The sequence below is a fragment of the Ciconia boyciana genome, chromosome 3, assembly GCF_034638445.1.
Source record: "Ciconia boyciana chromosome 3, ASM3463844v1, whole genome shotgun sequence".
In the NCBI taxonomy this organism is placed as follows: domain Eukaryota; kingdom Metazoa; phylum Chordata; class Aves; order Ciconiiformes; family Ciconiidae; genus Ciconia; species Ciconia boyciana.
The window spans coordinates 47,352,634-47,378,534 of record NC_132936.1 but is presented as its reverse complement, the minus strand read 5'-3'; the positions used below and the strand labels follow the sequence as shown (position 1 = coordinate 47,378,534).

At 36.1% G+C, this 25,901-nt stretch overlaps 1 protein-coding gene across 4 annotated transcripts in view; it reads left to right on the top strand.

The window, feature by feature from the left end:
• The window catches only part of ASCC3 (activating signal cointegrator 1 complex subunit 3), a 291,790-nt gene that overhangs the window by 137,335 nt on the left and 128,554 nt on the right, over window positions 1–25,901 (top strand). For all 4 annotated transcript variants that reach the window (XM_072855573.1, XM_072855572.1, XM_072855574.1 and 1 more), the window contains one exon: window positions 14,253–14,387. In XM_072855573.1, the coding sequence (XP_072711674.1) occupies window positions 14,253–14,387 (135 nt within the window). The remainder of the gene's footprint in view (window positions 1–14,252; window positions 14,388–25,901) is intronic.

Sequence of the window (25,901 nt, the reverse complement as noted above, 5' to 3'; positions counted from 1 at the left end):
TTATGCTAATTTTTGCATGTATGTTTGTATTTACATAGTAGCTTGTCTGTATATGTGTACGCGGCTGTTCACAATGAATTTATGTAGACCAGAAGCACCAATTTAGTATCTTTCCATTAACTATGAGTTCATGAGATGTTCAGTTTATGTCTGTAGTTTTGCACAGCTACACAATGATGTTGGTATTGGTAATACAACTGTTTAAGGTAGCAAGTGCTACTATTTAGAATTACTATTCTTCTGATATTGTGAATATACATTGAATCATTAAAACAAAAAATCAGATTTAATTCCAAATTATTAACTTCTCATAGGCTAAAATTATATTTAAATGAAATAATAAATAGTTACATCTTGAGACAGTTGGCCTTTTGTAGATGACCTAAGTGTTAAGTTACAGATGTACGGCTTACTGGTAAAGGCAGCTTGACCAGTCTTGCAGCCTAATACAATGAGTTTTACTAGCTCTATGTTAAAAGCTGTTTTTCAAACATGGAACTGCAGACCATTAGTGGTATAGAAGATTGTGGGAAGTTAAGTCTGTGGATCCCTGTCAGCTTCATATTGTACTTCAGTAAGAATTTAATGGCAAGGATAAATGATACTCCAGAAGACATGTTGAGGATTGTCAGTGGTCCAAAGCTTTTGAAAATTCTTGCTCTGTAGCCCCGAAATAAATGGATCTGTGTGCTTAGTTTAACATAATAGATAGTATCAACTAATAAACTTCCTGATTATTGTCAAAACTTCTGTGAATTATTCAAAATGTAACAAGATAACTACTGTCCACCACGACCTTATACCTATAACAGACTTTTTAACAGATGTTACCAGAGAATCCAGTAGTAATGTCATTAGTGGGTTTTAATTTTAAATATACAGTAATATAGGATGCTATAGAAAATAAGTTATTTTGAGGAATCCATGAGGATGGGAAGTAAATACTCTTTATTAAGACACTAAGATGCATCAGGAAATTCCTTTTGACTTTATACTTCTATTCACTTTCCAGAGTATGAGATTTCTCACATATGTAGTACTGTGTTGATAGTTTTCTTTGTGGTTACTGAAGAGGTGACTCCAGAATATGTTACGTTTGTATATTCTCATGTATTTAATTGTGAGGTATTTATAATATTCTTATTTAGGAGAGGATATCTTGAGAAGAGCTGGGTATATAAGGTATGGGTTTACAAGGGACATTCTAATTGTTCTAGCACAGTTTACTATTGTTTGCAAACTGTTGCATCATTTAAATTTTCATAACTTTATTAAGTTTCATAGTAAAACATTACTTATACTTGAAGGCAGTTCTTCACTTTTCTGATGACATAGAAAATGTGTTGACTAGGAGCAAAAGAAGCTTCTGGATAAAGGTCTGTGTTTTTAAATCAGTACTGATAAGAAATAAGCTAGAAAACCTGACTATTCTGTTCTTTAATTGTTTAGTAGGTTTTTTTACATTACTGGATCTTACAAAACCAGAAGATGTAGAGGCTGACATGGCAATTTTCTTAATCTTTTTACTTAAGTAAAAGGAATGGGAATAGATATGAAGATTTCTCCAGTATCCTCTATGTTCCTTTCCTTCAGTAAAGCTGAATAGAATCTGCTTATCACTACTGGCTCCTGGGCTATTTTTTCATATTATGGATGTTATACATATAAGTATAAATAATTTTGGAAACATAAGAAGAGATACAGTAGACATGACAACTCTTATTCTGGAGTGTTACTTGTCAAAAATATGATAATGTAGAAACATGTTATTGTACAAAGTCAAAATAGTTAATGTCAGAACAGGGTAAATGGAAATGCTTGAAACAAATTATTGCATGATCTTGTTTTTCTAAAAAAAGATGCAGTGAAAAGCTGCTTATAATTTTGAATAATAATTGTCGTTCAAGTCCATTGGCATCTGCAAAAATGCAATTGTTAACTGCCTAATGATATATATTTGCATAGTAATAGACTAGCTATTCTTGATTAATTTTCTATACAAGAATACATATTGCTATTTCTATGTCTGTCCTGTCAATTAAAATTTAGAATAATTTCTACTACCTGTAGGAGTCAGTATTGTTTGTTTGTCTTGTTGAATAATTTGCCCTCTACTTTAATTTTCACTCTATTCTTCTTTCCTCTGCATTTTGTCACACATCTAGCTAATGCTACAAATTGAAGATAGCACAGATCCTATTATACTGTTCTGAAACAGGTTTCCTTCACTGTCCAGAATCCATATTTAAACATTGATTCTATAACTGAGCATTTCTTTTATAGGCCATCTAATATAATTCAAAATATAATAAAACAAGATCGTAAACACAGGTGCTTGCAATTTTTAAAGTAATTAATAACTTCCTAATGTAAATTAAATCAGACAAAACAATCAGCATACATTAGTGGAAAATGTGTATAACTGTTGTATAGGTATAAAGGAAGAGTCATGACGTTTCATATGGGCAAGTATTTTTTACTCGAAAGCATCCTCCCATTAGTGCTGCTGCATACACACTGACTGTTCTTCAGTGTTAAGGTTTGATATCATCAGAGCTTCCTATTTTAATGCTAGAGGCTTAATGTCACACTTACAGGTCCAGAACTGTTTTATCCATAGCTGGGAATGGAAATTACACTGAACCCCTATATCTTTCATTTTTACAGTGGCAGAAGACACAATATCGTGTTTTACATGAGCATAACTGAGTGTGCCTGTGCACTACTACATGCAGCACATGGAACAAAAAGGAGAAATCAGGGGTCTGCATCCAGTTGCTGAGCTAAGATCATGTTGAGATCAGAGATATGATGTGATAGCTCGCATAACTGAGTGCTGCAATGGGTGGAAACAGGCTCTTGAGCAAGGTCAGGCCAGGATGGCAAGAAACTTGCTTGTATGTGAGAGCACAGCAGGGATACCTGGAGCTCTGCCTAGGGATGGATGATGAGCCAGCTGAGAGCTTAGGAGGAGGATTAGCCAGCAGACAGACATGAGCAACGTTGTTGTGGGAGTTTGCTACAGATCCCCTGATCAGGCATAAAGTAGATGAGCTCTTCTTCAGACAACTAGAAGAAGCCTCATGTTCACTGTCCATGGTCTTCCTGGGGGACTTTGCCACCCCAATATCTGCTGGAGGGACAATACAGCAAGGCAAAAGCAATCCAGGAAGATTCTGGAGTTCATTGATGACACCTTCCCAGATCAGATGATTGAGGAGCCGATGAGGGTTGATGCTCTGCTGGACCTTGAACTTACAAAAAAGGAAGGACAGGTTGAGGATGTGAATGCTGGGAGAAGCCTTGGCTGCAGTGACCATGAGATCGTGGAGTTCAGGATTCTGATGGAGGGAACAAGGCAAAAAGCTAGACCACAGCCCTGAGCTTCAGGAGAGCACTTTGGCCTCTTTAGGGATCTGCTTGGAAGAATCCTATGGCAGGTGGTCCAGGAGAGCTGGTTGATTTTCAGGGATCACATCTGCCAAGCTCAAGAATGGTCCCCTGATGTGCAGGAAATCAAGCAAAGGTGGCCTAAGGCCAGCATGGATGAGAAAGAAACTCCTGACAAAACTCAAACATGGAAAGGAAGCATACAGGAGGATAAAGCAGGGACAGGAGACCCAGGAGAAATATAAAGGCACTGTCCAAGCATGCAGAAGTAGGATTAGGAAAGCCAAAACCCCATCTGGAGGTGAATCTGGCAAGGGGTGTAAATGCAACAAGAAGGGCTTCCACAAGTACAGCAGCAGCAAGAAGACGACTAGGGAAAATGATGGCTCTTTGCTGAATGGGGCAGGAAATGTGGTGACAAAGGACATGCAGAAGATTGAGCTACTCAATGTCCTTTTCGCCTTGGTCTTTGCTAGTAAAATTTGCCTATGGGAATCCCAAGGTCCCTGAGACAAATGGGAAAGATCAGAGTAGGCTTACCCTTAAGCTTACCCTTACATAAATCTATGCAACCTGATTGGAGACACCCACACATGCTGAAGGAGCTGGCTGATGTCATTGCAGAGCTACTCATGATAATTCCTGAAAGACCACGGTGATCAGGGGAGGTTCCTGAGAACTGAAAGACAGCATATGTCATCCCTATCTTCAAAAAGGACAAAAAAATCGTGTCTGTGACCTGACCAGCAGGAGCTCAGTTGAGGTTATAACGTTAAAATTAAGGGAAAAAAAGTCAGAAGATGAGGAAGAAAATTTATCAAGTTCTAGTTAAAGAAAAATTCCTTGGTCACCCCAGGCTAAAATATCTTGTTAGATATAATCCTAAAAAGTAAATATAATAACTAACAGTAGTAAGGCTATTTTTTGTGGTAGAGTCTGCCTTTCATGGGGGATTCTGCGCACCTTTTAAATCATCTCCTGCCACTTGGAAATCAGTGAAACAATAAGTTTTCAGAATGCCTATAAATTATACAGAAACAAGAAAAAGGTATGTTAATATATATATATATATATATATATAAGTATTGTTGGAACTATTTGGGGCTATTCCAAATAGATTTCTTTTGCACCAAAGACGAAGATGTTACATACGTGTGATGCCTACAAAAATTTTTTTAAATTATAATAGTTCCACAAGTTTTGTGTTTAAAAGTCTGTGGTTAAATGGGAAGATCTTTTGCTAGAGATGATAAAACAAAGATAGAGAAAAGACAAGGAAAAAGGAGGAAAATAAAACCAGGAGCAACTAAGTTTATACTGAGAATTAGAATAGAGTTATAACAATAAAGATTGTAGCAAGTCAGAGAAGACAGCAAGAGGTGCATGAAAAAGGACACTGTAAGAGAAATGAAAATGAAGAATGAGAAAGATGGTAGTATTTCACAATGTGTAAGATAGTAGAGCCTTTTTTATGGATAGATTTAGAACACAAAAGGCTAAATGAGGGAAGGAGAGATAGGAAGAAAATTAAGAACGTAGTTCCAATATAGTGTCCTTACCATAGTTTTTTATGTAGAATTTAACGAGCAATAATAAAAATGAGATGGGTCTGTAGGATACAACGTTCATTAGGGTGGGCACATCTTAAGTAACAAATACATTTCCCCATTAAAAGAAATACAAACATTGAAATTATAGGACATGTCTTTAAAAAGTAGTATTATTACAGGCAGATAAATGAGCAAGTGCACATTACGATAGTAAAAATATCTGTGAACTAAATAGAAATTATTACCCTTAAAAGCTGGTATATCTAAATAGAAATATAATTAAATAGCTATGTTAAATATTTTTTTTAAAATTAGATTCTGTAGAGGTTTTTTCAAAAATCCTAGGTTTTGTTTAAACAGGGATATAATTTTGAGTGAATAATTAAATCAAAACTTAGCAGAGACAGCAATTAATAGTAATATGTCCAGAGTTCAGAATATATTACATTACAGTACTGATTAGCTGATGTGGCATTATAGATTTCTTTGTTGTTGTTATTAATATTTTCTGTTAAAATATTGTATGGAATTGTGTAGCTTTGTTCTTCAGCAGAGTTTGCTGAATGTTTCTCTTGAACATACAGATGTTTCAATGGTGGCTCTTGCTGAATTTTTTTGGCATTTTTGACCCCTCAAGCTTGAATGAAAATTCCTGTATTCTAATGCACTTTATTTAATTTTATATGATGAGTAAATGCAGTCTGCTTTTAACTTGTAAAGAATTTTCTATACAGAAGGAAGGATATATAAAATGTCTCATTAGAACTAGTTTGTAGGCAGCTTAGTAATCCTTCAATTTTCTGTAGTGTAAAAGACAATCATAATACACATGCAGGTTATGTCAGTATTTCTTTTAAATACAAGATACACTAAATGAATTAAAATAATTAGAAAATAAATTCAAATTCTCTTGTTGCCTTGGTAAGTGACACAGCCTGTTCAGCTTTTTCCATTCCCATGGTATTGTTTAATATGTGAAAAGACTTTAATATGAAAAATACAAAAATCTGCTAAAATAAAAGCAAGATTTCTACATTAAACTTCTTAAGCTTTAGTGTAGGTCACCTTATAAAAATTCTTATTTCATATACTTTATTGCTGTTCTTTTAGTTACTAGGTCTGGATAGTGGTCTTCATAAGTTATTGTGATATTAGTGAGAGGAAGGGGGAATCACATTTATACACTGTCATGCTATCATTTAGATCCTGGTAATCAAGACATTCTGATTTTGCAGTGAGTATTTTTAATCAAGAGCTCTTAGTGAGCCGTGTGTGTTGTTTTCTTTTATATTTTGCATGGAATATACTTTTCATTCTGTAAATATTAGGCACTGGAATTTTGAACTGTATCTTGGCAGTTGGGGAGAAATCACAACAGAAGAGAGAAACAATTTCATTATTCCTTAGAATGAGGCTAGACATTAGTGAGTTGTACTTAGTCTAGGAGATGGTTCTGTTTAATGAGATGCAAAGGATGATGTTTTTAACATAAATAGGTGCAGTCAGCGCTCCTCGGGGAGAAGTGTTGAAACCTCATTAGGAGTTGAGTTTTGTAAAATACTTGGAGGAGGTTTCATGCTTACCTTAAGGGAGAAAATGGTTGGATAGATTGATCTGTTGATCCGTATCCCTAAGTGTTCATTTTTAGTAGAAGTAATACCCAGGCCAAGAACTGGATACCACATAAAAGAACCTGTAATAAGGATTTAGCTGGGTGAAGGCAAACAATGTCTTGAAGCTAAAATAAATTATATATACTTGTCTCTAAACTACATAATTAATATCGACATTGAATTAAATAAATTCATTCTTTCATCTTAATTTCTTCAAAAGATATGATGCAAAGTGGGTGGCAAAACCTAGGCCTTCTGTCCTCGAGGAGAGGTGTTAAATAAAACAGAGATGCTGAACTCAAGCATTTGAGTGACCAGCACTAATAACAAGATGGAAAGATACCTGAAAGAGTCAGTGTGCTTCCCAAAAAAGATTAATTTGGAGTTATCATAGAAAATGTTAGCTTGAAAGACACATTTTCCAGTAGCAAAAGTTAATGCAAGCATCTTTACTGTCCAAGGCAGAAGAAAGTCATTTCAAGGGATTTCAAGTACCTGATTATAAATTTTCATGAATAATTTTAGACACTTCTGTTATGTGTATGTGGTGTCTTTTTTCTTTCTCCTTTAAGTGAAAATATAAGTCCTACTAGCATCTAGTAACATGTCTCTGATAACAGAAAAGTACTAGTTCTCATAGGTATTTTGAATAATAGCATGCTTTTCAGTGCTTTGGTGATGTAGTAACGTGTTTCAGAAAGATTACAACCTGGAATATGCGACACTTGGGGAATGCAAACACTTCCTGTTGTGATTTTTAAACAAAGCCTTTAGTAAAAACGTTTGATTTGTTTCATACTTCAAGAAAATTCTGGGGAGGTAACCTAGCTAGAGACATTTGCTTTCTCCTTTCTTGTATATTTTTTATCATTTAAAAGCTTTGGTTTCAGGAGAGCAGCAGCAGACACTTTCAGCACTAGGGCTATATACACCAGAGCTAGCTTTGAACTGCAGAGTACAGATCTAATTACACAGCTTGTAGCTGTGGAACCGCTTCTCTCTATTCTAAATTACTTTTCCTAACGTATTTGCATAATTTAATGCACAGAGATTTTGCCACTGAAATATAATATTCTCTGACACAGTTAGGACAGGCTAAATTAACCCTCTTAAGACTATATTGCTGTCTCACAACGTATTTAGTAAATGCTTACCAACTTCATTGGGGGAAAAACATTCAACAAGGTGTTATGTGTCAATTTTCAGCTAGGGCTGGTTCTTTACAAACATATTTGGTGATGTGCAGAGATTACAAATAAATGTTAACTTTAAGATTGGGCACCTCTAATCAGCTAATAAACTGGTATATTTTTTTTAATTAGACTTGGTGTCTATCTGCCTCTCACTGAGAAGTTCTTTTTATTGTCAGCAATTTGTGCAATCATTTTAAATTTAAAATTTTGGTCAGGTGTTGATATGCGATCATGAAATACATAGAAGTCAATGAATTCAAGTGTACAGTATTAGTTTAAAAACAGTGGGAGGTAAATTTTGTAAAGAAAACACGCTACACATCTGAAAGTTAGGTATATTTCTGTAAGAGCTGTAGAGAGGCTTCTGGGTAGAGGACAGTTATATAATGCTTGTTTCTTAGTTATTGTTTGCATAATAAGGTCTTATGTCTTTCTGGATGAATGATTGCTATGATGTCAGGCATTGTCGTACAATGATTCTGTAAGAAGAAGAAGCAGCAGCCGTATAGGAGGTGTTAAGAGAGTATCAAATGTGTTCTTTGATCAGTGAATATTCTGAGTGTTTTTATGCATTAGACCTTTATTTCTTTTAGTTCGTTTAGTGCAAGAATTTAATGTTAAAGAAGTAGTTCTGTGTCAGGACACATCTTCATTCCAGAAGATTAAAATCGTGTGATGGATGCAATAGAGAATAATAGAAAAAGGAGAGATGGTCTGTTATGTAGGACAGAGAAAGACTGCACTGAAAATTTAGATTTTTGTTCCTGCCTCTGACAGTTTATGTCTGATGTTACAGAAGCTGAAGCTGATGAAATAAAAATCTTTAGAAGTACCTACTAATCAGGGCTTCTAAATCTTGAGAATTATGACATCGGAAGTGTTGATCTGATGGTTAAGAGTATTGAGTGCTCATGGCTTCAGTGGAGTTAAACTCAGAGTAGAGCTCCTATTATCAAGTCACATACAGTAAGCAGTATGATCTCACATCTTAGGTTTCACACTCAGTGAATACACTTAACCTTAGTTTCACTTGCAAAATAGGAATATGAGGAAAAAATGTTTTATACATTTTTCTTCTTGATGGTCTGTAATCCTGACTTCTTGTAATGATTAACCTCACAGCAAATCCCATTATGGAACTGTTAATTCTTGAGAGAAGGGTTTGATCAGAGTATGCTAGATAAAACAAGGTAAAAACTAGGTCTTGATTCATTAATTGGGCATTGTCTGTTTCACATACAAAATGTGGCAGGTAATGTTTCAATGTAAGAACGAAGGTTAAATACAGACTATTTCTTAAAGACTGGCTTCCCAGTTTAGCACCATGCTATTTTCTACATATTTTGCATGGTAGCCCAGCCAGCTCCTTCAGGTCAGGGTTGGCAATTCCAGGTTTTTTTCTGGATTTCTCCTGCCTAGCTACTGTTCCTAATGATGCACTTGAAACATCTTCCAGTCACCTGACAGAGAAACAGGCTGCTTGTTTTTCAATTCTTGTGGAAAACCCAGCATGGAATTGCACTTGCCCTGTTTAGTTTCAGCTGCATGTAGGCAGAAGCTTTAGAAATCATAACTGAAGTTTTATCAAGTCCGTACCAAGCCTCTGCTAACTGAAAGCAAAAATATATGCTCTTTAAATATTAACCACTCAGTTCACTGCGTAAATGGAAGAAAAAAGAATGTTGATGCTCGTAATGGCTACAGTTTATTTTTATATATAGTATTGGATATCAGAAAGAAGTTTTCAATATTATTAACTTATTGAAATTTCTTGAGTATAATGATTAAAGCAAAAGATAAAGGGACCTTGGAGCGTAAAGTGCAGTGTGATCCCAATCCATCTATCTTCCAGTTCTTGAAGCATCTAAACTGAGTGCCTCCTAGTATCAAAAGTTCCTAAAGCTCCCAGGATTGTTTCTGAACATATACTATGGTAGGCAGTGCTGAGAAAGGAACATCTTCATTGTTTTTAGGTAAAAGGCTCCATCTCTTTTTCCAGCACTGTTGACATTCTCAGCAGCATGAAAAAAAAGTGAAAATGTTTCTCATAAACATTTTGATTAGTGTTTTCATGGCTTTTGAATATTGTAATATTGTATCAGCAATCCTGCTGTTACAGTGGTAATATTCTTGTGGGCTTTTAACTGTGAGCATTGCACAGTAGTTCTCTTTTTTTTTTTTTTTTTTTTTTTTTTCCCCCCCCCTTCTCCAATTCCCTGCCCAGTATCCTGGACTATATAATTTTATTTCTGCCAAGAATTCCTTTTTTTTTTTTTTTTTGGAAGTTTCAATTTAATTTATTTTATGGTCTTATTTCTTAAGACATTTTGGTCTTTTCTGGTACCCCTCATAGCTGTGTTTTTAATATCTGCTTTTCTTGAATTCATTTGTATTTTATCTAGCATCTCAAGTAGATGACTGGAGGTGTGCCCAATTCTGTACAACTATTACATTGGTAAATCTTCCATAGTGCTTCATAATATTTTTTGTCATTTTTTAGATTAATCCTCAAGTCTGTCACCATTTCAAATAAAATCAAGGCACCAGGCTTTGAAAAAGGATTCAGATTCTTTTCTAGTGAGACAAACTGATTATTGAGTGATGTGTTTTAAAGTACATTAATTGAAAGTATTGCAAAAGTAATACTATGTAGTCATTTTAGAAATGTTCAGTGGCCAAGATTCAGTTATACAATATGCTTACATTTATATGTTTGTATCATATTCTATAGCAAAGTGTCAGCTATTAGATTTTATTTTCCTGCAGAGGTTCATATTAAGTTGAGTTCCTAATATTTCTGTATGACTAGTAAAAATTAGGTACGAATGTGACCGCTTCATCCCCCAGTGTACTACTTTTAGCACAGTTTCGTCTGCTTTCACGGTGTAGAATTAAGGGCGGGGAAGGAACCTGAAAAATAACAACAAATTTTCTTCTAAGTCTTCAAAATAATATTTCCTTATCTTTCTGGTGTTGCTTATCATTGTCTTAGCAGGACCAGGACATCATAGTGCAGTTGACTTCAGAGTGTCAGTTCCTAAAGCCTCTACCTGATTATGACTGGAACTAAGAGGAATTTTCCTCACATTTACAGTTTCAAGAATGGGCTCTATACAAGCATTGCAATCACTATTCTTCAATTAAGGGCCTATTTTCTACTGTCATCTTTTCTGTGACTAGTAGTCTGTGCTCTGCTTTGTGTAACTGTAGTGACTTGTGGTTTTACCTGTTCGCATTTCCCAGTACAGCTTTTTTTACCCTTTTTTTGTTTTTAAATAGATATAGGCCACCAAAATGTTACATCTAATTTTTTTTTTTTACTCTAGTTTTAGTTTGACGTTACCTCCTAATATGACTCTTTCTCTGTATCTTGTTTAAACAAGCCATAAAGAATTATACCTTGGTTAATTAAGAGGTTTATTGGATATAGATACACACTTGTGTGCAGATTTGCTTGCTATTTTATTTGACTTTTTATTAGTTCCTTTCAAAGCTTAAAAGCATTCCTTCTTGCAGCTGCTCTTTTAGATTTGTTCTTCTAGCCATATAACTCCCACTCACTCAAAAAAATTCAGTCAGACCACGCTTCATTTGGTCTTTGATTAGGAATTTTGAAAAGGTCGGGAGAACCAGTAAGATATTTATCGATATTATGTGAAAACATGCAAAAATATATGTCTAATATGTTTGAACTTGAATAATATTAATGCTGTGTAAACACCATTCTCAGAGTTGCCATTTTAGATTTAAGATGTAGGTGGCAATTTCAAAGTTAATGCAAAACTGAAATTAAATAGAATCTGAAAGATTAAAATACGGTGTAAAACCAATCAACAAGCCTATTTTGTGGTTAAATCATATAACCCCTTAAGTGCATATGTGACTTTTTTCTTTTTTTCCTTTTTTCTTTTTTTTTCCTTTTTTCTTTTTTTTCCTTTTTTCTTTTTTTTCCTTTTTTCTTTTTTTTTCCTTTTTTCTTTTTTTTTCCTTTTTTCTTTTTTTTTTCCTTTTTTCTTTTTTTTTTCTTTTTTCTTTTTTCTTTTTTCTTCATTCGTTTTTTTCTTTTCTTTTTTTCTTTAAGGAATCAACATGTCACATGTTTTTACACTTCCTACTTCAGGAGTTTCAAAGTTACCTGGATTAAAAAAAAAATTTCTATTTCACCTCAATGCCCGATACTGTATTTCCTCAGTTCTTAACTTTCAGAATTTAGCTATTTTCACAAGTTTAATTTTTAATCTATTCAGCAAAGGATCAAATTTTAATATGGCTCCATTTGAACAGGAAACAAGCTAGTAAACTATAAAATCAAGTTGATTTTAAAAGTGAAGATATATTTCAGTCAAACCTGTTGACAGAGTTTATAAGTGAAAATTCACTGAAGAAAACATAGTGGATCTGTTAATAAAAGGAAGCTGCTGTTTTGAGTAGTTATGTGTTTTTATTCAGGCTTTCTATAGAAAAAAATACAAAAAGGTAAATAGACAAGTAATCCTTAAGCAATTAATCAAGACAGAAGGGACATACACTGTACTTTGTTATGTTCTGGTCCTCTTACTTTTTGAAGAAATTTAAAAAAGATTTTGCCAATATGTTGTTTTTAAGTTAGAGAAAATTGGTATGTTGCCATGACATGTATCTGAGAATATTTCTACTCAGATGAAAGCTATAATAATTGTAAGAGTCCCAGTGTTACTAAATTGATGGTGGAAAGATGTATCAAATAAGCTAAAACAGGTAATAAGTAATTGCTCCCAGTAAGCAAACAGTTATGCACACATTGTTTCTCTCTTTATGTCTTCTCTGTATTGTCACCTGAATTAATTTGCTTGTTTTTTAATTATTAATTTATAATTTATATAAATTCACAACTATTATGTCTATTTTATATAAAATCATATGTTCTTTATACATTTACAATTAAATTATGAATTTCCAAATGAAGAGCAGAGGCAATATCTTGTTTAGTTATACCCTAAATACTGCTACTTTGTTAATAACATTTCATTTACAGTAATTCAGTTACACACTGCAAGTTGATACAAGGATGATGCTGCCAAAAGGCCAAAATTAAACCTGCAATTCTCTGGAATTTGACATACCAGTCTTAAAATTAAACTGAAACTACCTTAAAACAGAAGTATAACTCCATGGTTACATTTTTAATTAAAATTAGATGGACTTGCAAAACAGTGTTTGCCATTTACTCAAGAGCCAGGCACTCTTTTCCATATGTGAGTTTTAAGAACAGAGAAATTGTCATACTTGATCAAACTGAAGAGTTGTCTGACCAAGGCCGTGGTGTCAATTTAAGCAAACCCTGGACAATACAGAGTGCTTAGGGGGACAATATAGGGTGTTTTCCATAGTGTACCTTTTCCGGCAGTATATGGTTAACAGACATTCAGAACTGTTATTACACTGGAATTAAGTGGTATTTAATCACTTTTCCCTTTCTACACCAATAAGGGGGCTCACTGCCATGATTCGTCTTAAATGTGCCTTGCAGTTCAGTTTAAATTGCTTCATATACGTATCTTAAAGGGATAAGTATTAAAATCTCACTACTATCTCTTGGTTCCGATACCACATGTGATGGTAATAAGCATTTTCAAGTGACATTGGGGTTGGGTAGATGATACCCAACTGTATTTCCAAAGCCTACTGCAGACATGGGTACAAATAATTTTTGATTACCACTCAACTCTTAGTTGATATTTTCAGGGAAATGTCCGCAGTGTTTCTAAGATGTCTTACTGAGTGATAGTATGTGGTTTTGTCGTGGTTTAACCCCAGCCGGCAACTAAGCCCCACACAACCGCTTGCTCACTCCCCTTGCAGCAGGATGGGGGAGAGAATCGGAAGAGTAAAAGTGAGAAAACTCATGGGTTGAGATAAAGACAGTTTAATAGGTAAAGCAAAAGCCACACATGCAAGCAAAGCAAAACCCATAATCATGTGTGTTAGTTTAAAATTCATATCCCCCTATGTTTTTTGCATTTGTTGGTGCTTAATTTCATTCTTCTCTTTGATTGTCCAGTGGTTTGGGACTGCAATATCCTCCTGAGGTTCTTCCTGAGGTTCTTTATAGTCAGTTTTTGTTTCAGCTGTCTCACATAGTCAAGTCATACCATCAGCAAACTTACCACCTCACTATTTGCTTTCGAGATAATTTAGGATGTGTCAAATAACACAAAACTTTACATCAATGGTAATCTCCCTACTTTGTGAAAATGAACTGTTTATTGCCAGCCATTGTCCCCTATCTTTTAAAAACTAAAGAACTGAGGAAGAGAACCTTCTGAAAAGTTCTTTGAAAATATTAAATACGACATAGGCAGGATTACCATTTAATTTCCCTAAAGCAACATTAGTTTTCATCAGTATGTCATGTATTAACTATTTTTTTTTCATTCCTATAGGGAATATTTTGTAATTAAAGTGTTTTCATTGCTTAATTAAGACTTCTGTTATTTCTCATCAGCCCTGTTTCTTTCTGTCTTAAGGTGATGGTGTTTGTTCATGCTAGAAATGCCACAGTACGAACTGCTATGGGTCTTCGAGAAAAAGCAAAAAACAATGGTCATATTTGTCACTTTTTGTCACCCCAAGGATCGGATTACGGACAAGCTGAAAAACAGGTAAGTGAACAATTTACATTAGTAGTCGTTACAATCCTAGAATTGATTTTTACAAGACAGTCCAAGATGGGAATAGATGAAGCATTTTTGAGCTTCTGGGAAGATATATTTTGCTCTGAAGGGAAGTGTGCAATAGCTGAATTGAATAGAGGGAAGGAAAGAGTCATAGTGAAGGAAGAGAAAGTGCTGTTATTTTTAGGTTTTTAAACAAAAGCTGACAATAGGTTGTGTTTTATGCAACTTGTACTTAGCGGTCAATATGGATAAAGTCTAACAGGGCATGCTTTATCAGGTGAAGTTCACTTTCAAAAGAAATGTATTAAATCCTTTTAATCAGAGAGTCTCATGATGTGCTTTCTCTGTATCTTTCATGTTTCTTGGGAAGAATTAAAGAACTGAGTGGTGTAGGTAGACCCCAAAACTACCTTCCCAGACTCAAAGCTATTTGGTACATGCTTGGAACCCTGCAGTGCTGCACTGGATCTAAGTGAATGCCTGATATGTGAGATAGATGAGGATTCGTAATTTATATTTATCGTTACATTAGTAAAGTTATTAGTTTAAAATTCATTTATATGTCTGAAATTGTTTGATTTCTTAAGTCCATTGTAGCATTGGAGAGAGAGTTATTTATCAAAAAGAATTGGACAAGTTAAAGGAGGATAATTTGGTGGTCATTGGTCACAGTAGTCTTCATGTAATCTGCAGCTCAGGAAGTCCCTAAACCACCGATTGCCCCAATTTGGGAGAGTACGTATCTCCCGCTTTTTGCACTCTTTCCTTAAGCATCTGCTACTATCCACTCTTTTAGACAGAAAACTGTCTTAAAGTATTAATCTGACCTAGCCTGTAAATTTACCACCTTTCCAAAACCATCAGACTTTCCTCATGAATCAACTAATGGTGGGCAGTCAAAAAGTAATCTGCCTGAGAGTCAAAAGTGGAAAAGCCATTTGAATCTCACAAGGGTTTAGCCCCCTTAATCTGATCTTGTTTAAAAATATGTGTATGGATGATAAATTACTAGTATTTTGAGCAGTAGCCAAGTACTTGCCAGCTGAAACTGTGTACATTTTTATGCATTCTAACCATTCTGTCTTTGTATGAATTGTGTTAGCTGACCTTCCAAATTTTTTTCTAATATATAACATACAGAAGTAACTTAGTATGCAACAACTTCTTTTCATCTATTCAAGCAATATGCCAGTATTTCCGCTGAGAGAATATTTCCAAACCAGTTCTTAATTCAGTGTTATATGTGACATTTACATTTGGTGATATTAATTACACTAAATTACATTTGGTGATATTAACTCTAATCTAAAGATTAGAGTTAACAGTGTCTTGTTAATATTCCTTGAAAAATAATGTTCTTTCTCTCTCCCCAACTAAACAGCAGAACATAGAGGAGATACTTATTAATTGTAGAAAGTTTAATGTATGGATAAGATACCTTCTCTCACTGGCAAATGTATTGATAAACTCTTAAATGTTTTGGGCCCCTGTGAATTAGGAATTTTGTGAGGGTTTTAGATTCTGTGTCTGTCTTTAGATGTAATAAACATGTTACCTTATTTTATACCTCTGAAGAGAATGTGAAGGGATTCATTCAGACTTATTAATTATGAATGGAGCATAGATGTTACAGTTGGTAAATTCAAATTTCTGAAATGTAGAGAAAATTCCATTTTAGAGAAAACTTTTTAAAATCAGGATCAAGTATGTTCTTTCTGTCAAGATGCTTCTGAGAGCTATGATAAATATTTTAAAAACTATGCTAAGTTATAAACTGATGTCCTTATATTTCATAAAATAGCATATTAAAAAGCCCCTCTTTTCCTAGTAGATGTTAGTATCTGCTGCATTATAAAAATAACATCAAACCTGAACATGGAGATCCCATGTTTCTACTGTAACACTGGTAATTAACGCTGAACTTTTTCTCATTAGATTTCTTAGAACAAAATCTGAAACTCTTAGTTTATTAAAAATAATATTAGTTTTTTAATGCTAATACAGAAAAAAATATTTTAAGCTATTGAGAGTACCAGTGCTTATTTAGACACTCAAAATTATTGATAAAGAAGTTAGGAAAAATGATGTGCTTATCTCAGCAGTGCATATTATGTGAGGTATCTGTCAAAGAAGTATTTGTCCAACTCACCCTGTATTTCAGTGAAAACTACTGCTGTATGTTTAGTTCTTATCTTCATTTTGGGATTAAATGAATTAGAAATATCCTGTTATGTTGATGGGAACCACAAGAATGTCACAGAGAAAAGAGAAGTTCTAAACCTATTTGGAATGCAGGTTATTGCTACCTGTGCTTGGATAGTGATTTAAGGTAGCATTTATAGTACAGATTAAGAGAGTGGTAGATAAGATGGCCTATAGGTTGGTTGGCTGCATATCTGAAATAACTGCTTTTTCTAAGAGTATTTGTGCATCACACTGAAATCTAGGGGATACTCAGTAAAATAGCAAATTTCCCTGCTCTTTCTTCTGTCCCGTACATCCCCACCCCAGCACACATACATTTGTTATGAATCCCAGCATTCTGTTCTAAATGAAATTTTAAATTGTTTGAGGATTGTAGTTCCAAATGTTGATCTGTGCGAAAGATTGTAGAAAAGCTAACTTTGCTTCAGAAAATACTTACAGAAGTTTTCTAACTTTTGTAATAAAACAAACTGGCCTTCGTTGTAATTAAAAGCAAATGAATTCTTCTCTTTTATTTCATGGGAATCTTTGATCCTTTTGACTGCTTTCTGCATTATTACAATAGCAAAAGTGTTTCTTTTGCCCAGAAGGTTTACGGACTTGTATGTTATAAAATGTAATTGAAGAAGCATGAATGGTATTGTGAAGAACCATTTCACATACTATAATACAACCAGAGACTATAGTTCTTATTATACTACCTCAGAATCTTAGGAAGGTAAACTAATAAATAATAATTAAAATAATTGAAAGATTCCCAACAAAGTTCCACAAATTAAGTAGTTATTTTGATGCTCAATAAATTTAACTGGGAATTCCCTGAAACATTTAAAAACTGTCACCACAAGAAGTGTAGTTGTTGTCATTGTATGAAAGATCTGATTATTCTCCATTGGAAATGCCTGAATCTTTTATTTCAATTTTTTTTTTTAATGTAATGAGTAGACATTATGACAAGCAGTCTTTAAACATAGAATAATATGAAGCATGTAACAGTGTTGGGTGCTTTTTTTTCTTAAGTTGTCACTGTCTTTTACATTAAGTAATATCAGATTTCTTACACTAGTAAGAAGAGATTCTTTTCTGATTTATTTTTTAATTATGAAAAGCACATTTTGAAATCAGGGTATTTTTTAATAAACTCATTGTCTATTCCTTAAAGTAGTTGTCTTATCATCTTTAGATCATGTGCTGCTTGCGAAAATAACACATTCAATCAGCTGTCTGTTCCCAGTAACCCTTTTCCATGAGGGAGTGAACTGTTGGTTGCCAGAATTTGCTCTGCTCGGGTATCCTGGTTTTGGCTAGCCTCTTTTCTGGCTGCTCTTCAGCTTGAGCAGGAAATCCTAGAGTCATAGTACTGTAAAAGGCATTTTAAAAGGTGTATTAGTCTACACTATGTCAAAAGGAAGAATCAACTGTGTTTATAGCGTTTCTGACTGCTTCAGAAAGTAATGTGTAATATGAACATGTTTTGATGTCAGATAATACTTACTACTTGTGGATATAGCAGGCAGATTACATCTGTGAGGCAATGTATCTTATGTACCATACTGGAAAGGACAGACAGGGAAGAGGGGGAATGGGAGTTGTCCTCTCTGTTAGATCTTTGGCTGCACAGAGCTCCACAGTGAAACTGGATATGTGCAGCTCATGTCTGGTTCAAGATCAGACTAGGAAGGAACAGACAGGGAGGTTGTGGTTGAGGTCTGTTATGGACCACCTGTCCATGGGGAGGTAGTGGACGTGACTTACTAGGAGCTACTGGTGGAAGTCCCCTGCTGGCAGGCCTTCGTTTTCACGGGAGTTTTCAACCATCTAGGAAGTTTCTGGAGTGTGTGGAAGACAACTTCCTGACACTGTGAGGTGAATGAACCAACTAGGGAAGGCACCCTGCTAGACTTGTTGTTTGCGAACAGAGAAGGACTTGTGGGTGATGTGACGGCTGGAGGCCATCTTGGGCGTAGCGATCAAGAAATGATAGAGATTTTGATTCTTGGAGAAGTAAGGAGGGGGGTCAGCAGAACTGCTCCCTTGGGCTTCCAGAGGGCAGACTTTGGCCTGTTTAGGAGCCTGGTTGACAGAGTCCCTTGGGAGGCAGTCCTGAAGGGCAAAGGAGTCCAGGAAGGCTGGACATTCTTCAAGAAGAAAATCTTAAAGGCGCAGGAGCAGGCCGTCCCCATGTGCCAAAAGACAAGCTGGCAGGGAGGAAGACCGGCCTGGCTGAACAGAGAGATTTGGCTGAAACTCAGGAAAAAAAAGAGAGTTTATGACCTTTGGAAGAAGGGGCAGGCCACTCAGGAGAACTACAAGGATGTCGTGAGGCTATGCAGGGAGAAAAGTAGAAGGGCCAAAGCCCAACTAGAACTTAATCTGTCTACTGCCGTAAAAGACAATAAAAATGTTTTTATAAATACATTGACTACAAAAGGAGGGCTAAGGAGAATCTCCATCCTTTATTGGATGCAGGGGGAAACATAGTGACAAAGGATGAGGAAAAGGCTGAGGTACTTAATGCCTTCTTTGCCTCAGTCTTTAATAGTAAGACCAGTTGTTCTCCAGGTACCCAGCCCCCTGCGCTGGCAGACAGGGACGGGGAGCAGAATGAAGCCCCCATAATCCAAGGGGAAAAGGTTAGTGACCTGCTACACCACTTAGACACACACAAGTCTATGGGGCCGGATGGGATCCGCCCAAGGGTACTGAGGAAGCTGGTGAAAGTGCTCACCAAGCCACTTTCAATCATTTATCAGCAGTCCTGGCTAACCAAGGAGGTCCCAGTTGACTGGAGGTTAGCAAACATGATGTCCATCTACAAGAAGGGCTGGAAGGAGGATCTGGGGAAGTACAGGCCTGTCAGTCTGACCTCAGTGTTGGGGAAGGTTATGGAGCAGATCATCCTGAGTGCCATCGCGTGGCACGTACAGGACAACCAGGTGATCAGGCCCAGTCAGCATGGGTTTATGAAAGGCAGGTCCTGCTTGACTAACCTGATCTCCTTCTATGACAAGGTGACCCTCTTAGTGGATGAGGGAAAGGCTGTGGATGTCTACCTGGACTTCAGTAAAGCCTTTGACACTGTTTCCCACTGCATTCTCCTGGAGAAACTGGCAGCTCATGGCTTGGACAGGTGTACTCTTCGCTGAGTAAAAAACTGGCTGAATGGCCAGGCCCAAAGAGTGGTGGTGAATGGAGTTCAATCCAGTTGGCGACGAGTCACAAGTGGTGTTCCCCAGGGCTCAGTTTTGGGGCCAGTTCTGTTTAAAGTCTGTATCAATGATCTGGACGAAGGGATCAAGTGCACCCTCACTAAGTTTGCAAATGACACCAAGTTGGGTAGGAGTGTTGATCTGCTTGAGGGTAGGAAGGCTCTGCAGAGGGACCTGGACAGGCTGGATCCATGGGCCGAGGCCAATTGTATGAGGTTCAACAAGGTCAAGTGCCAGGTCCTGCACTTGGGTCACAACAACCCCATGCAATGCTACAGGCTTGGGGAAGAGTGGCTGGAAAGCTGCCCAGCAGAAGAGGACTTGGGGTGTTGGTTGACAGCCGGCTGAATATGAGCCAGCAGTGTGCCCAGGTGACCAAGATGGCCAACAGCATCCTGGCTTGTATCAGGAATAGTGTGGCCAGCAGGACTAAGGAAGCGATTGTCCTCCTGTACTCGGCACTGGTGTGGCCACACCTCAAATACTGTGTTCAGTTTTGGGCCCCTCACTACAAGAGAGACATTGAGGTGCTGGAGCGTGTCCAAAGAAGGGCAACAAAGCTGGTGAAGGGTCTGGAGCACAAGTCTTATGAGGAATGGCTGAGGGAACTGGGGTTGTTTAGCCTGGAGAAGTGGAGGCTGAGGGGAGACCTTATTGCTCTCCACAACTACCTGAAAGGAGGTTGTAGAGAGGTGGGTGTCGGTCTCTTCTCCCATGTTACAAGCGATAGGGCAAGAAGAAATGGCCTCAAGTTGTGCCAGGGGAGGTTTGGATTGGATATTAGGAAAAAATTCTTCACTGAAAGGGTTATTAAGCATAGGAACAGGCTGCCCAGGGAAGTGGTTGAGTCACCATCCCTGGAAGTATTTAAAAGCTGTGTAGATGTGGTGCTTAGGGACATGGTTTAGTGGTGGACTTGGCAGTGTTAGGTTAACGGTTGGACTCGATCTTAAAGGTCTCTTCCAGCCTAAATGATTCTATGATTCGGTCTTCTGGGATGGTAGTATTATTCAGGCAACCCATGAGGTTCACAGGCTGCGTTTAGAGACAGTTTTTGAATCCAACCAGGCCCCTGCTTGGCTTGCTGCTCAAGCAGGGAAGAACTGGAGGCAACTGTTGCCATGAATGGCAAGTTTGGTTGCAGTGATTAATCTCAGTATTCAGAGGAAGGCTGTGGTGGTAAACAGCGAGAGTTAGGACTGTGGTGTTTAGGAGAGCAGTCTTTGGCTTATTCAGAGAATTGCATGGTAGAATCCCCTGGAAGTTTCCATGAAGTAGAAAAATCTCTGCTTTTACACTGAAGAACTGGCTTAAATAGGCAGGAGTTCACCTTCACTGAAAGCAGTGATGACTTAGCATCATGTGAATAAAATATTGTCACTATATACGTTCATGTGAAATGTACTTGTTATTCTAAGCAAATTCCCAAGGGTATTTGAACTCTCATGTGGGGAACCTACTCTTTTCTTTTAACATGAAATTATAAGCATCACCCTTTTTCAGGAAAAGCTGTAGAAACAAGTTCAGTATGACTTGAATGGTATAGACACTTCCAAGTGTTCTTAGATCTTAGAAAGGAACTTGAAGCATGAAAGTGTAATGTGAGAAATTATGGAATCTTTTCCAATAGAATTTGAAAAGTTCTTAAGAATTGGTACCTAGGAAGAGCGCAAAAGATGAGGCCAAATGCAGTTACAAATGAAGCTGGTGATGGTTGTCTTGGAAAGCAAGACCAAGTATGACTCAATAACAGAAGAAATTTATAACCAGGGACTGGTAAGAAGGAAGAGATGTGAAGACCATAGCAATGAATGAGAGAGAATTCTCCAGCAGAGTTCACATAATGTTCTTGTGGCTGCCCTGAATCTTACAATGACTATCGAGAGACAGAATAATTCATTAAATTCTTTCAGTGATCAGTACATTTGATACGCACATTTTGCGTTAATGAAAATTCACATTATTTTACTTTTTATGCATGTAAATATGACCTAGATCTTGGGGAAAAATATTATTGTTGTTGTTGTTGTTATACAAATTATATACTCCAGTGTACTTAAGGGCTTCTTCATTGACATGCATAAATAAATTAGTAATGGGAATAATAAGAATAGAGTGAAGGCCTAGTCATGCTGCAGTCTGTGGCAAAACATCACCAATAACTTTTCCCTACATACTTCCATTTGTCCTCTTTCAGGATCCATTCAACAAAGTTAAATTACTTTAATTTTACTTACAATAAAAACTAGATATTTCATTGGTTCTGTGTCTGTTAGTTGATAAATATTATCTACAAAAGGAGTTTTTAAGATATAAAGGAAATCCTAATACTTGTTCTCTGTTCATAGGAAACTTGTTGCTGTTTAAAATAAAAATACACGTCATGTATTGAAATTATTATGTTACAGCATATATCTTTGAGGTGTATTTTTATTTATATACAGTTATCACAATAAGGATACTAATCAAATAAGATGTATAGTCTACCAAGGCAGCAGCTCTGCTTAAACAATCATCAATAATCATCAAATGCTAGCAACATTTTGCTGAGCAATTATAGCTAACATATTAAGACCTGTGAGTATGCCAAAGATTTCAGTGATTAGAGCATGTGGGGGTTTGTTATTAATACTATTACTGTTCAGTCTAAATTTTCTTTTTCTTTCTTAGCAGTAAATATTTCTAACAGAAGGGACTATAGTAACAGCAGTAATGTATGTGCATCTTACCAAAGAGTTTTATAATCCCATGTTTTGTCATACGAACTTTCTGCACTAAAATTTCTAAAGATTTCGAAGTGTAACAGATAAAAGACACAAGGCACAGTAAAGTCAAGCTGGATATAAAGAGATTTTTTTTCCCTTAACTTTTTGCCCCCCCCCCCCTCCAATAAACTCATCCTGTAATTAAACACCTAAGGCTGGAATAGCACTATCTGAAGCACGTGCAATACACACCTACATTCAGGTAACCTGAAAGCGTAGGAATTTTCTCCTCCACTGGTAATTCTAATACTGGAGAGATTTACTGGCTAAGGTAAGAACTTCAGTACCACATAGCTGTACAGACAGAGCCTACATATATAGGCGTAAGTGACTGTCACCAGAAATTATAACTGTTCAGTTTTCTACCATTAAAACTGTCAGGAAAAAAACACATTGTTATTGCAGCCAAGTGTGGTTCTGAACAGAACAAGTCAGAGTTGTAGAAACACTGCAGAGACACACTAATGGATTCGTAGTTTTTGTGGACAAGAAGGACCAGCTGTTGTGAAATGTTTATAATGTGATGTACAGAACTAAGCAAGGCCTGAATTTCTGTTTGAGCTCCAGCAATGAATTCTAACATGTATATAGGCTTGATGTATGTCGTTCTTCATGTCTGAATTGGCCTGCCTGCTGCTCTAAACCTAGGATCTCATGCTGGTTCTCTTCACTAATTTAAATTTTTTCACTGTGAAAGTTATTATTCATTTCAGTAATAGCAAATTGTTATTAGGGGTAGGTCAAGCTACTCAGTAAGTCCCGTAATGGCAAATTTCTGGTAGCCAGGAGAATATACTGGGAAGAGCATTGATACATACTCTTCCTTAAGCATTTGCTATTCACAAAGACTACTGCTCTAGGCAGACTTTCAGTCTGACCTGGCATAGCAGTTCTTATGCCTTATACTATAAATCAGATAGATCTTATGCAATAAATTGAGTATTAAAATGATAAAACACATGACTTGTAAGAGCTTTTCAGGGTTCTTTTTAAAATCCATTCTCAAAATGTGACCTAGGTTCTTTGTTCCCAGATACCTCAAAGCTCAACCTGTAGGTGAGCCAAATGGCATTGTGGAACTGACCTGTCTTTGCAAGCATTTACCATTCCTTCAGAGTGCTTCTGATTTCCAAACTGTACCTTTAATCAGCATGATCACACTTTAAATTTTTGATCACCGGTACAAATATGAAATATCCATGGGGCAGATTGGATCTTTGAAGAACCTCATTAGACATTCTGTCAAGTAAAATTTCTGTATACAATTAATTTATTTTATCATCATTGCCTAATTTTAATCTCCTTAATAAGTGAAATTAATTGTATATAGTACTAAATTCCCAGTGTGTAATGGTTTAACCCCAGCTGGCAACTGAGCACCACACAGCTGCTTGCTCACTCCCTCCCAGCCCCCGCCCCTGGTGGGATGGGGGAGAGAATTGGAAGAGTAAAAGTGAGAATACTCATGGGTTGAGATAAGAACAGTTTAATAATTGAAATAAAATAAAATATTAATAATAATAACAATAAAAGAATATACAAAGCAAGTAATGCACGATGCAGTTGTTCACCACCAGCCAACCAATGCCCAGCCAGTCCCCGAGCAGCAGCCCCCCAGCCAGCTTTCCCCTAGTTTATACACTGAGCATGACATCATATGGTATGGAACAGCCCTTGGGCCAGTTGGGGTCAGCTGTCCTGGCTGTGCCCCCTCCCAGCTTCTTGTGCATCTCCAGCCGTCTCAGTTGGTAGAGCATGGGAAGCTGAAAAGTCCTTGACTTACACTAAGTACCACTTAGCAACAACTAAAACATCAGTGTGTTATCAATATTATTCTCATACTAAATCCAAAACACAGCAGTACGCCAGCTGCTAGGAAGAAAATTAACTCTATCCCAGCCAAAACCAGGACACAGTGCCGTACCATATAAATGAAATTTCTGACAGAAGTCTAACCATATTATATCAGTGCTGTGTGATGCAGTGATTAATTTAAGCTTCATAGTGATAATATCATGTTTGTCTGACAAGAGCTATCTTGTATAAAGGGATTTTATTGGCACAGTTCCCAAAATTATCAGCCTGCAGGCCATTCAGATTTGCAATTTCATCTGACATGAAATTTAGCAATACCTGGCAGAGAGTAATCTTGATAATGTAATACAATCCTAATTTTGTATTCTGTATACAGTGGTCACTGTAATGGATGAAGATGATGTTTAGAAACATCTGAAATCCAATGTATGACTTAAAAGAATAAGTAATGCCCAAATCATGCATGTTCTAGTCTAGACGCAGCAAGTGTAAGTGAAGGCTACCTGAACACGCAGGAGGAACTGAAAAATAGAATAGTTAAAAGCATTGTATTCTTTGCTGGCCTTTAAAATTTGAAAGCAATTTTACTAATCCTCTTAATTATCTGTCAAATGTTTTTAAATTATTAGAAATTAATTTTTAGAGAACACTCATCAAATATTTGATGTGTAATCATTTGTTTGACATTTAATTATTTCAGAGCAAATCCTCATTTTATTTTTGTTTTACTAATAACATATCTAATATTTGATATGCCATTAAAAAAACTATAAAAATAAAATGAGGATATGTATTCAAATACATTAGGCTATATTAAATGTCAAACATATATTGAAGTTCCCTATTTGTTTTATAATTACTATATTTTTTTGCTTTTGAAAAATTTGCTAATTATCTCTCAGAGAATGGAATGAAGCTCTTTGTTTCTTTCATGGGATATTTTATTCAGTAGTCTTGCTTAAAGGCTAGAGACAAAATTAATGAGATGATGTGATTGTAACAATTGACAGGTTAAAGAAAAATGTGTTCTGTATAGAGTGATCCTACTGTTTTAATGAATCCTGAGCTGTGGAATTTAGTATTAAGAGGGATTTAGATGGACATTTAGGTTTTGGAGACCTATTTACAGAGAAATATATTGTGAACAATAGAAAAATGTTGCCTTCAGTTTTTTTTAGCGGTATTCCTATTTATTAGAGTTAACTTGAGCATTAACTATTGTAAACTGAAATAAAAAGTTGACAGAAACAGTAAACAATTCCTTTTGCTTTTGCTTTTCCTGACCTTTAAAAAGGAAAAACATTTGAAGTTTAATGTATATTTCTGTTGTTATGATAGTTACTTTTTTTGTGTCACTCTAGAAATTGTATTTGCACAGCTTTAGATTTGTAGTTCTATTTTCTATTTGTAGTTCTATGTACTCCTGTACATTGTATACAGACTACTGGAATTTTCTAGTGTTTTTATTTTGCATCAGAAAGTATGAAAGATATGGTATAGATTGA